Source organism: Apium graveolens, chromosome 10 (genome assembly GCF_009905375.1).
Source record: "Apium graveolens cultivar Ventura chromosome 10, ASM990537v1, whole genome shotgun sequence".
In the NCBI taxonomy this organism is placed as follows: Eukaryota; Viridiplantae; Streptophyta; class Magnoliopsida; order Apiales; family Apiaceae; genus Apium; species Apium graveolens.
Genome location: NC_133656.1, coordinates 92,250,231 through 92,263,562, shown reverse-complemented (window position 1 = coordinate 92,263,562; position 13,332 = coordinate 92,250,231). Strand labels below are relative to the sequence as shown.

Below are 13,332 nucleotides of genomic sequence, written 5' to 3'. Positions count from 1 at the left end.
GATGAGAATGTCGTCAAAATAAACAACCACAAATTTTCCAATGAATGGTTTAAATATGTCATTCATAAGCCTCATGAATGTTGATGGAGCATTAGACATTCCAAAAGGCATAACCATTCATTCGTACAATCCATCTCTTGTCTTGAAAGCAGTCCTCCATTCATCTCCTGGCCTTATACGAATCTGGTGGTATCCGCTGCGTAAATCAATTTTTCTATGCACTTTAGACCCAGAAAGTTGGTCAATTAGGTCATCAAAACGCGGAATAGGAAAACGTTACTTGATAGTAATTTTATTAACTGCTCTACTATCAACACACATTCTCCACGAACCGTCTTTCTTGGGTACAAGGAGTGCAGGGACTGCACAGGGGCTCTTACTCTCTTTCACCACTCCTTTATTCAAAAGATCATCAACTTACCGCTGCAATTCTTCATATTGTTGTGGACTCATTCTATAAGCTGCTTTGTTAGGCAATGAAGTTCCAGGAATAAGATCAATGCAATGTTGTATATCTCTCATTGGAGGCAGCCCAGGAGGTATTTCTTCAGGTACTACATATGAAAATTCCTGAAGTAGAGGCTGCACAAGTGCTGGAATATCAAATACTTCTTCATTTTCTTCTAAGACAACCAAAGCATAAGTTTCCTCGGACTCATGAACAGCCTTGCATATTTCTGCTCGTGATAGAAGATTGTTTCCTTTCTCTTTACTAGGTTCAGGAATGTTGCTTATTTTTGAAGGGCCTAAAATAACCTTAACGCCATCTTTAACAAAGTGTAAGTATTTTTAAAACCATCGTGTTGAGTCCTTCTATCATATTGCCAAGGTCTTCCAAGAAGTAAATGACATGCATCCATAGGAACAACATCACATAATACTTCATCTTTATACTTACTACCAATAGAGAATTGCACCAAATATTGTTTATCAACTTTTACCTCATTGCCTTTGCGATGAGAGCTTATAAGGACATGGATGCTTCTCCGTCTTCAAATTTAATTTTTGAACCATTTCATTAGACACTACATTCTCACAGCTTCCTCCATCTATAATGACGTTACACACCTTTCCTTGTGAAGTACATCTTGTGTGGAAGATGTTACTACGAAGCCAAGAATCTTCTTGAGCTTGCATACTATTTAAACTTCTTCGAATGACCAAAGATTCCCCCTGATCTTCATACGTAATCTCTTCATCCTCCTGTCCACTTCCTTCAGCATCCCATTGAGTCTTTTCTTCTATTTCTTCCTCAAAAATTGTGACGACTTTACGGTTCTTGATATGTCCAGAAAGGTTGCAGATTAACGACGTCACTGATGTCTTCCTTAAGTCCACCAATGAATCGAGCAATGGTTTGTTCCTCTGGTTATATCACCTCGCAGCGCATCATGAGGTTTTCAAATTCTGCCATGTAATCTTCCACGGACATATTTCCTTGTTTGAAATTATGAAATTTAAGAAAAGTATCTTGCCTATAATTGTCTGTCTGGCAAAAATTTTCTTCGAAGCTCTTTCTTCATTTTTTTCCCAAATGCGAATCTTAGCCTTTCCATCACGAACTCGCTGCTTCTTAAGGTGTTCCCACCATAAGGATGCATACTTTGTTAATTTTACAGCCACAAGTTTAACCTTTTGTCGATCCTGAACATCATTTTATTCAAAAACTCTCTCCACTGTATTAAGCCAATCAATAAATTGATCGGGATGGTTTCTTCCTTCAAAATCTGGAATGGTGATTTTAGAATTGTAAGAACCTTGAAAATTGTTGTTTCCGCGATAAGGTCGTCTAGGAGCAGATGCACGACTGGAGTTACCATCTGATTCTTCATGGAACGGATTTTAGTCCTCATCATCTTCGGTTGAAGAGTTATTTTCTGAGTTATGGTTGTCTGCGTTTTGTCTTCTGCCTTCTCCTTGATTGAGTTGTTCCTGCAGTTGCTTTACTTGTCTTCTCAACTCCTCTAACTCAATATCACGCACACTTTTCCGACATGGAGGCATAGCTCTGATACCAACTTGAAACCAGAAGCAATGGATAAAGATAGACTTGGGTTAAACACTCGCCACTCTAAGGAATTCACCCTAAAGATGAGAGCAATCTCGCCGCCCAAAGGAACCCAACCTAAGGGATAAGAGTATAAAGATTAATATTCTTTTTAACACAAAGAAATATTTGATTGTGTATTATATCATCAGAATGATCTTTACATATTTGGGGAAAGTCTTTATATAGACTTGGCCAGAAACATCCTTCTGCCATAGGTAGATGAAAAGTAATTGAAATAAATGAAGATCTTTGACCTTCTAGACTTGGGAAACTGAAAGATTAAAATTAATATCATTCTTAGGGACTTGATAATACATGAACTAGTCCAGGACTGCTAAGAAGGAAATATCCCAAATGCAAGAATTTAGATCAGACATGTACCATTCTGGACAGCTTGACCACCTCTGACTAAAAATGGGATAACTTTATGTAGGAAATATATTATTTTAATCCGTAAAATTTGCTGAGAACTAGATTCCGATACCTTCCCAATGATATATAATGCTGCACCGACAACCTTCCACATCAAAGCAGTTTATTCAGCCAAGTTAACTGAAAAAAAAAACATTCTCAGAGTTCTGATTTTTTTGCATCATAAAGCCAAGTCCATGGAGCTGCAGACTGCAGTGCTGCACTTTTAAGCAGCTGCAGCAATTAACGTATAGAATCTGCATTCTGAATATGACAAACTTGTGCTTGATTATGTGGATTACCAAGTCCAAATGAAGTTGTAGCTGCTATTTTATTTTCGTTTCTTTTTATATCACGCTTTTAATGTTATTTATTTTGTTTTTCTGTTGTAACTTTCATTAGACCTGGCCTGGACTCTTATGTTGTGTTTGATTATAGTTAATGGAATGGAAGGGAAATGAATGAGATTTGAAGTATGAAATGTAGTTCAACAAAATTATGAGTATGTAAATTGCAATTAATTTATCTGTTCATTTTCAACTTCAAAAAAGAAACTGCAGTAGAAGAACTTTATATACATCACTGAATTAGATGATGAGGAACAGTTATCTTAATGGCCCTTCACAATATATTGAATGTTAAATTTTGTATATATTGTTGAATCAAGATGGCATGTTTTCCCACTCTATGAGAAAAGACTTGTCTTCCAATGGCCTCCATTCTCAAAAATATCGAAACAAACCTCTCCATTTTCGTTATCTACTGCACATACATTTCCCAGATTCAGCTCAAACCATTCTCCTTTGGGCTTTTTCAAGAGACTAACACATCGTAGTTGCTCAGTCTTGCCCGGAACTGCAAGTTTTAATATCATCGGGAGCTCCCACCCTGATGAGCTTGTTGTCAACTTGACAACATAAGAGATGTTGTAGGTGATTCCAGGAGTCAGATCAGACATTTTGAACTTCCCCCTCACATCCAACCAGCAAACAGTTATCAGCTTGACAACTTCAAGGTCATCATCACTGCATCTCGAGTGAAAAAATCAACAATTTGTGGTTTGCAGGCTAAATTAGATTGTATCGGAAAGAACACGCACGCATACCTTGTTTCCTTGAAGCATTTCCAGTCCCAGTACCTGTCATCCATGTTGGTTATAAAGGAGTGATCTCGGAAACAACATGAAGCAATATTCACCGGAAAATTTGTCCAGCCATTTTTTCTACAATGAGAGAACAAACATAATGTAGTTGCCTATATCCATTTTTACTAGCAACATAAGATTTGCTGCGATAAATCAGAAATTGCGCGAAATAGAAAGAGAATCCTGTAAAACCTTCCAGGAAAACTTCAGTACTCCTGCCTTTTTCTGCCTTCTTGTTTTTCATTTCAGAAGATGCTTTGGGAGTTTCTTGTTAAAAAACTGTTATCTTGATGATTTAGTTTTAATTTGCAAGCAAATTATGCTATGTATTGAAACTTGAAAGATCATATTAACCTTCTGATATGGACTTGGCTTGGGTGCCTGCATGCATGTACTTGTGGATTTACTTTGAAAGTGTCATTGCGTGTGGTGTGGGTTCCGCTCAAAATTTGAGCCTACACTACACGGTTTTAAGTTTTAAGTTACATCACCATGATTATATTTTACATAGGCTAATTTTAGATATATGCGACTATTTTTATAGTTTTACTTATATAAGTTACGATAAGCATGTATTATTATTCAATTCTTCATACTTTATTTAAAAAACAAATAAGTTAAATGTATTTTCGAAATTGTCTACAAGGCAGTTATTAACTCAATTTTCTACAAAATGAAACTAACTAGTTGTCAACAGGTGCAACATCTAACAACCGAAAAGAATTTTTTTAACAGAAAGTGCCTGATCTCAATATATTAGCGCGCACCTGTCACAGGTAGATATTTGGAAATGTTCTAATTCAAAACTTCTTCGTTTCTATACAAGATTCTATAATTCTGACCAAAAGGAAGATGTAAAACAAAAGGCTGAAGAAAGAAACGAATTACATCCACTGTGCCTCAAGAATTAGGGGTTGGTGGATCTAACTGCGCATATATTTTTTGATTTACATTAGGAAGTCACCCAATAATATACTGCTGCAAATTTTTTGTTCTCCTCTTGTTCTTCAACTTTCTAAACGCGCACAATTCAATCTGTCGTATTCTCTCTCTGCTTACCCCCATGAGCTCCCCAATCTCTTGCAATGTCTTCATCCTCCCATCATCCAGTCCAAATCGCCATCTAACCACCTGTTTCTCTCTCGGCTTCAATGTATCCAGTACCTTGTTCAGGTCCTGTCTCATCAATTCTTTAATAAGTAACTCTTCTGAAGTTTCTGCGTCAGGGTCTGCAGTTACTTCCTGCCAAATGAGACAGGAAAACAGGTTAGCCTTAAATATTGGAATAAGAATATTGTTCAAGTCTTAGAGAAAATGGACCACACCGAAGGTTTATAATTCAGGTCGAATCCGGTCTTCTGGTCAAGAGATCGTGGAGCTTTAGGAGCTAGTAAGACATTAGACAGTCTAACCATAGTGAGCCCTGTTGCCTCTGCAAGTTCTTCATTAGTAGCTTGTCTTCCATTTTCGTTGTACAGATTTCTTCTTGCTTCCTTCACCCTGTAGGATGCCTCAACCATGTATAACTATTGATCCAAGAAAAAGAAATTAATTGGTCAAAAGCATGTTAATTACAGCAGAAAATTGACGAGTTACATCTGTCGTTTTTAAAATGTTAATCAAATTTCCAAAAGTAACTGCAATATAGAAACACACATTTTCTGAGAACTAGTATTGTCTTGTGGCATCTTGGAAAGTGGCCATCTAAACCATAAATGTTTATAGCAACCATGACCAAGGACAAAGTCATAAAGCACACACATTCACACATATGCGGCGCTTGTATTCAAATATTTCAGGATATCTATCTTATCTGTAAAAGGCTTACGGGTAAACGTATGGTTCTAGACTGATCAGAGAGAAACTTTCGAACTGCTTGTTTTATCCACCAGTGAGCATAGGTTGAAAATTTGAATCCCTTCGAAGCATCAAACTTCTCAGCTCCTCTAACGAGCCCTCGACACCCTTCCTGAGAGTTCAAAAGTATAAACCATCAGAGGCATAAATGTCAAGAAAAGGAAATTTAAAAAGCAATAAAACTACTCAGTTCATATCATTTCTTTAGACAAAAAGCGTAGAAGGTACAAACTGTATGATATGAAATGAAAACAATAACTGTGTAATTAATATTGGGTTGGCACCTGAACAAGATCTTGAAGATTCATGCCAGCTTTTAGATAATTTTTGGCAATTGAAATAACAAGCCGCACATTACTCTTAATCATTTTGTCTTTGCAGAAGGTCCCATAATTAATTTGTCTCCTCAAAGTAGTTTGATCAACACCAGCTGCAGCAGCCCACTGGATAAAACTAGGCTCACCTCCATAACGTTGACTAAGTTCCTTGTAAATTGTTTCCAATCTTACTAGAACCTGCATTGCATGGACAAGATCTTTGTCATATATATCAGAAAGATGAGATAAATTCTTCTTTCTACAAAAATTTAGAGCACTTTTAGTACATAAATTACTTCGGTAAATATGATGCAAGTAGGCATGCTGAATAGAAAAGATTTGCACTTACACAAGTTAGTTTTCCGGTCAGTTCATTCTGATAAGTTTACAGAATTAAGGAAATAATGCAAATCAGCCTATGTAAAACATACATGTACTTGGACAGTAATTTGCTCAAGTACTAGCAGTTTATCATATTAATCTTGATATAGAAGACAAGGCAGTACATTGACTCCGCACCAAGGTGTATTAGTAATCGCATAAAATATGAGGTGATACTAAATTCTTACCAAAGCTGGCATAGAAGTTCCTTTTCATATTTAAACGCATATAAAATAATATCTATTATATTTATATTACTTTTATGAGTTTCTCTTTATACAGATCGGAAATATATCAATTAAAAAAAAACAAAAACAATTACAAAGTAAAACAATCTTTTAATGTACAAAAGGCTAAAAACTACATATTTTTTTTATCATAACTAAGATATTTGAGGAGCCCATTAAGAGGTCTATATTTGAATTAAATATGATAAAAATAACAAGAAATCAGGTAATAAAAAAATCAAACAACTTGGCAACATTTTGGACCTATACTCTAGTTCCATAAAGAACAAGTGTGCCATTCACTGCCATATTGTAACATTCATAGTCACATTGTAATAAGGACAGGTTAATATTCCGAAGATGTACAGTTGTAAGTTTTAAAAAGTTAAAGAACCTGTATCCCTTCTGACAACTCTTGTTCTTCAGCTGCAGTAAGAAGTCTGGAAGAACTTGTGGTTTGCCTCAAGTACCGCAGTGGGTCAGAGTGGTCTATTTCTTGTGAACCGCGCTTTTTCTTGCTCGTAGAACCAGATTTAACAGAAACTACAGTGGCTGAAGCCTTCTCAGCTGCTCTTGCTCGTCTGGCTTTTCGCTCTGGTTGACGACACGATCTCACAGCAATACTTTTTGAAAGTTCTTCCTGCAGAAGTTGAAGTTCTTCAACTGTTGGCTCATCAACATCAGATCTCCACTCGGATTGATCTACTTGGGACCCTCCTAATACACCCATTTGTACTGTTTCTCGCTGTTGAGTCAGCTGAGTCCTCTCGGATAAAGAATCTTCAGCTTCATATGTGAGTGCTGTAGGTTTTATATCTGATTTTGTTGAGTTCTTATTGCTAATCATCATTGCAGCATCCTTTGCAGATTTTGCAGCTGCCCTCGCTAGAGCAATTGCTTCCGAAGCTGCAGCAGCTATTACAGCCTCTTCACTTGTAAGAAGATTTTCCATAGGCAAAGTTGCCTGGTAATAAATAGCAGCAACTCCAGTAAGTATTTGGAGAACTAATTAAATACTAAACCAAAATTGACCAAGTGACCAAATTATCTGTTTCTTTCTCAAGTGTTCGATCAAGTAAGACCACGTAGTTGATTAGCTATAGACCTTAAGTGCTTCATCTAAGGAGTGATCTTATATATAAAGGCAGCTTGCCATGATTAAGACCTGTCAATACAGTATGAGGATCAAATTGTGTCATGAAACCTTTTGTATGTTCGATTGAAAGACACTCACAAGTCCAGATTCAAGATAAATCCTTCTTCCTAAATGCATCTGAACCAATTAGAATATGCATCAAGATCTCAACAAATGACTTATATCCCGTCCTAATAGGAAAGGAAAGTGGTGTGACAGCATATTCTACAATTAGTGGAACAATCAATATGTTTACAGACAGAAAAACTGTGGCCTAAAACTATTCATGATACTTCTCTGCTCCGACCCTTAGACCTGCTTCAGACAAACTATATTCACCTTGTCACAAAAGGAGAAATAATCGAAAAGGGGAGCTGAATGTCGGAAAAAATTACATCTGTACACTGTGAAGCCTAAGCTAACTTTAAAGGATATACCAAACTTCTTTGTGTACATTAAAACAGAAGTTACATGCTCACAAACAATACACGTGTATGTTTATTAATTATTTACAGACTAATTTTTTGCCAGAATACAATATTTAAAATGTCAAAAACATACCACTGGTCAAGCAAACTTTATATTTTCAGGAATACGGATGTAACAAAATTTTCTTACTTAACAAGACTACTTTTATTTATTTGCATGGTATTGACTATTGACTAGAATGTAAACTTTAAAGTGATTAAAAATGTTTATGACGTCGAATAAATCAAAATTTTGATGTAGTCAAAAAAGGCAGAATTATTTACCAACATATTCTTTAATATAACCCATAAAGTAATATGTCTATAACAGCCTTCTGGCTATTGGGATGAACTAATAGATTGAGTAATTGACGATGATGATGAAAGAGAGAGGTTTATTCAATAATCAAGTTCTAGAATTAGCATTCAAAATACATGAAACTATAGTTTTAATGACCAAAGTTAGTTGAAAGCCTATCTATTTTTTATTGAAAGTAATAGTCATAAGACAATAATTCACAATACAGTTAAATATCTATATTACAGAGTAATGGAATCCAACACATGGATTTTATGAACTCCCAGTACAGTATAAGAACAACACAAATTTCACGACAAATTTTGGGCAAAGAACCCAGGGTCCCTCAGAACCTTTTCTTCTCCGCCCCGCCTGAATCTAATTATATAATGTTTTTGTAAATTAAGCCTACAAGATGACTGACCTCAGATGGAGGGTCCATGTCACTGATATATGTCCATGGTCTGTCTGTAGCAGCAGAATTAGAATGAACTTCTAAAGATGCTAAATGTAGCTTCTCCAGATCGAGCACTGCATTTGATGTTGATTCTGACCATGATCTGTTGGCAGCAACTGAATTTGAATGAGCTTCCAAAGATGGTGTATCAAGCACGGTTGTCACTGTTGCCGAGCATTGCACTCGAGAGTAGATAGGCTCTCTATATTTTACTGTAATTTAACCAGTCATCAAATAAGATCTCTGTAGACCATGGATAAAATTGACAAACACAAACTTCAATATAGATCTTAACTAAGACGTATGTGGCAAGGGATTAGGTCATTTTTATATGAACTTAAGCACAAAAAATTTTAAAATGTACACTAAAGCAGAGGTCCACACTAGTTTCTCTTTTTTTTAGAAAGACAGGTCCCGATAAATAAATTATTTGAACAAGCTTTCAAGATTATAGCTCAATCGAACTTGTTATGATGAATTATACGCAACTTACTATCTGGAAAAATATTAATCCTTATCGACTATCTGGGCCCCTGAGAAAAGAAAAACTTCTATGTTCCTCAGCAAATTTTCTTATAATCCCCTCTAACTTGGATGACAAGTAGAAATTGATCTGAGGTTCGTTATATTCTCTTCCAAAGTTTTCTATCCCATTCCTCTCCATTGAAGTTTCTTCAATGTGGGTTATGCCTAAATATCTTCTTTCTTCAAATTTAGATACACTACAAATACATACTTAAAGATGTTGCATCCTCAAGCTTAAAAAAGAGAGATCAAATGTAATAATATTATTTTAAATTATGTACCAGCTAAAAGGTACAATCTCTAGTCTCTAGCATATACTAATTTATCCAACCAGATAACTCAATCCAATATCATCTGCTCATTCCATGGAAAAATGGTCGCAGTAGCGCAAAATAGCGGAAAAGTGCCCTAAATACTGCATCTGGAAGATTTGACCAGTTTAGCAGCAGAAGTTTAAATGTTCATTTTAACCTCGTCATTTAATAGGCTAAAAACATTTTTACGTGTTCTAGGCGCAACCAAATGTTGTATTCCATTTATCAGATTAAAGAAACTTTCCTATTTCACTTGTCCCGAAATGTTTGACCCTTTTTTTACGAAAAAATGAATATTTTGAATCCTTCCTTACCCTTAAAGTTTCAAATTGATAAACTGCACTCCTACTAAATTTGCTTTTGATTAAGGGTAAGCAAGAAAACAAACGCATACTTTAGTAACTACTAACATAATCAATGTAACTGAATAAGTCGTAAATTTGTGTCTGCATCCCGAATAAATAATGGAAGGAGTACATGATTAGCACGTGTCAGGATCCCTTATGCCTTAGTCAATATACACCAACTTTCTAAACATGCCATTTTCTCATTACAATCTATATTTTCATTCCATCAAAAAATATATAGAGCAATCAAATATAAACACAATAAAATTCAATTGTATGGTTCTATAATTCTATCAACTTTCATCACATATCACCAATGCAACATAATTCTATATCCAAATTCTCAAACATCGAATAAACCCGTAAATCATTTCAATCCAAAATTCAAACATTACAGTGCCAATAGCCACACACACATAAAAAAAGCAAAAAAAAAGCATAAGTTAAATGCAAATAAAATAAAGATAGAGATACTTACAAGGCTGGGAAGGGAAAGAGTGGAGATGGGTTTTGAAATGAATAGAGAAAGAATCAGGCAAACACTTGAACTGTGGCAGCAGACAAGACATATCTATCTATTTATTGTTTCTTACATACATATACATACATAAGTCTTTGTGTCTGTTTCAGACAACAACTAAATAAACATACCTATGTGTATGTATACGTGGTAATAAAAAAAAGAGTGAATCTTTGAATAAGAGAAAGAATCTAGATAGGGAGGATGGAGGAGGATTGAACAGTGAGAGATGGATAAGAGAGGGAGAGAGGTTTGCTCGAGGTTGAGAGGTTCACAGTCAGGCCTTTCCTTGTCCTCCTTTGGATTATGGGCCATATTACGCTACTTGGGCCTTCTTATGCTCTCTATTGGGCTACCTTGCCCCATTTAAGATATGTTTATTCCAATCACCGTAATAAAACATTCACACATATTATATTTTAATAATTCAAATTAGTTGGTGATAAAATAGATTGATAATAAACTCTAAATTACTAAATTTCTATTTCATGTGTTAAAAAATTAATATATATATATACATTAAAAAAATATTAATAAAATATGTACTTAATTTAAATTTGTATTGACGTACAAATTAATTAAAAAGAATGTATATAAACTTGAAATAAAAATCAAAATTAAATTATATAAAATCAAAATTTTATAAGCATTAATTAAAATCTGTCCAAACGGCTCTGGTTCAGGTCCCAATACCAAATAAAGTCCATCCCAAACTGAGTTCTTAATTTTAATAAACTTTAATTTTTGCGACTTTTGAACTTGAAAATCCGATCTACCTAAAATATTTTAAAGCAACATGTTATTACAATTTTGATGTCCACGTGGGGAAGAAACAGGGCATTTTATATACAGTCAACAGGTTTATCAATAATTTAAGACCCTTGCGGAGAACATGGGGAAAAATGAAATACTCTATACTTAACTTGTTAGAGTTTAAATTCATTTTGTCAACTTTGCATCAAGTTGAATTACCTCTTTCTATGCTTATGGAGTCATATGCATCTGGAGTAAACAAAGTTTAAACACATTTGCATTCTCAGATAATATTTAGAGCTTTTATTCATGGGTTTTTTTAGATCTGCAGAGGAAACAAAGTGTAATTCATACAAAAACAGGCTCATTCTTCAAAGGCTGGCTGTCTTCTGGTCTGTTAACACTGGTTCTTGTGTCTCTTCTTACAGCTTTGGCTCTTTGGCAAGTCTTCTCTACAAACTTCTCTCGAGGATCACTTTCCAGGCGACATACTAGTTTGGTGGTCATGAATTCAACGATAAAATGCATCGAGGATGTGCAGGGTTATGCTAACTGGCGCCATGACTCGCTTAATGACACGTTTTACGATGATCCGAAACTCAACTTTTCTATTAGAAGTCCTGTACAAAATTGGGATGAGAAGAGAATGACTTGGAATAAGCTTCATCCTTCGTATGCCATCGGAGCAGTGGATCGAGTACTTATGTTGACGGGATCACAGCAATCTCCATGTCACAATCCTATCGGTGATTTCTTCCTCTTGCGGTTTTTTAAAAACAAGGTTGACTACTGCAGAATTCATGGATATGATATCTTTTACAACAATGCATTCTTACATCCTAAGATGGATTCTTATTGGGCTAAAACACCTATAATACGAGCTGCCATGCTGGCTCATCCAGAAGTAGAATGGATTTGGTGGGTTGATTCGGATGCTGTGATCACAGACATGGACTTCAAGCTTCCCTTGGATAAGTACAAGAACTACAACCTTATTTTGGATGGATGGCCAGAAATGATGTACGAGTTTCGGAGTTGGTACGGGCTTAATGCTGGAGTCTTGCTATTTCGAAACTGTCAATGGTCAATGGACTTCATCGATGAATGGGCGAGTATGGGCCCTGCATATCCAGATTATGAAAAATGGGGTCACATCTTACAAACAACATTCAAAGATAAAGAGGTTCCAATATCAGATGATCAATCAGCATTAGCTTATATGCTACTCCAACACAAAGAAAAATGGGCTAACAAAGTTTATATCGAGAATGAGTATTGTTTCCAATGTTATTGGGATTACATGGTACGAAGCTTTGAAAACGTGACGGAAAAGTACATAGACTTGGAGAAAGGCGCAAGCATCTTAAGGAGGAGACATGCAGAGGTAGTAAGTGAAAGTCATGGTGAGGTGTGGGAGCAGTACCTGAAAGATGCTGGATACGGTAAAAATACAGGAAGAAGGCCATTCATAACGCATTTTACAGGGTGTTCACCGTGCAGTGGGAATCACAACACAATGTATGCCGGTGATTCTTGCAAGGAAGGAATGGAAAAGGCTCTGAACTTTGCTGATAATCAGGTTCTTCGCAATTTTGGATATACGCGTCCTAACTTAATGGATTCCTCCTATGTATTGCCTTGGTAGTTCGATGTGGCAGCCGGCAGGAACTTGAGATTAGAGTCATTGTCCAATTGTACATTTAACAGTTATGATCACTGTACACATGTAATCGTTATTCATGGAAAATTAACATTTGAAACCTTTTCCAGCCTTGATGTTCATAAACTAAACAAGGCAGGTTGCAAACATAAAATTAAGCCTATCATTTTTAGTTGATCTGACACTTCACACATCCATAAAAAAGAATGTGAACTCTTCTTAAATCATCCATTTCAGCAAAACTTTCCCTTGTGCTTGAGGGGAGCAAACCTTTTATTCAATCATAAAGATATGTTAAAAGGGAAAAATGTTTTGAGATTAGTGAAACTTAATATACGTGGATTTTAGTATAAAATATTAGTGAGATTTTTGTAAATGTAAGTAATTTTCTGTGATAACAATAAACCCTTATGTATATGGGGTGTAGGCCCAATATGTCATTTTGCACCAAAAAAATCGTCTAAAATGT

General features: G+C 35.6%; 2 protein-coding genes across 2 annotated transcripts; one reads left to right on the top strand and one right to left on the bottom strand.

Annotated features, from left to right (window-relative positions):
- Window positions 1-4,386: 4,386 nt before the first annotated feature.
- LOC141690139 (RNA polymerase sigma factor sigB-like) lies at window positions 4,387-10,733 on the bottom strand. Its single transcript, XM_074494796.1, has 7 exons — window positions 10,409-10,733; window positions 8,712-8,956; window positions 6,782-7,351; window positions 5,747-5,977; window positions 5,434-5,574; window positions 4,931-5,131; window positions 4,387-4,847 (listed from the first exon to the last, which is right to left on the bottom strand). The coding sequence occupies exons 1-7, from the start codon at window positions 10,497-10,499 to the stop codon at window positions 4,566-4,568; spliced, it is 1,761 nt and encodes a 586-aa protein (XP_074350897.1). The 5' UTR covers window positions 10,500-10,733; the 3' UTR covers window positions 4,387-4,565.
- LOC141690747 (galactomannan galactosyltransferase 1-like) lies at window positions 10,680-12,848 on the top strand. The gene is made up of 2 exons (XM_074495522.1): window positions 10,680-10,700; window positions 11,535-12,848. Exons 1-2 carry the CDS (start codon window positions 10,680-10,682, stop codon window positions 12,846-12,848), a joined length of 1,335 nt encoding a protein of 444 aa, XP_074351623.1.
- Window positions 12,849-13,332: the final 484 nt, after the last annotated feature.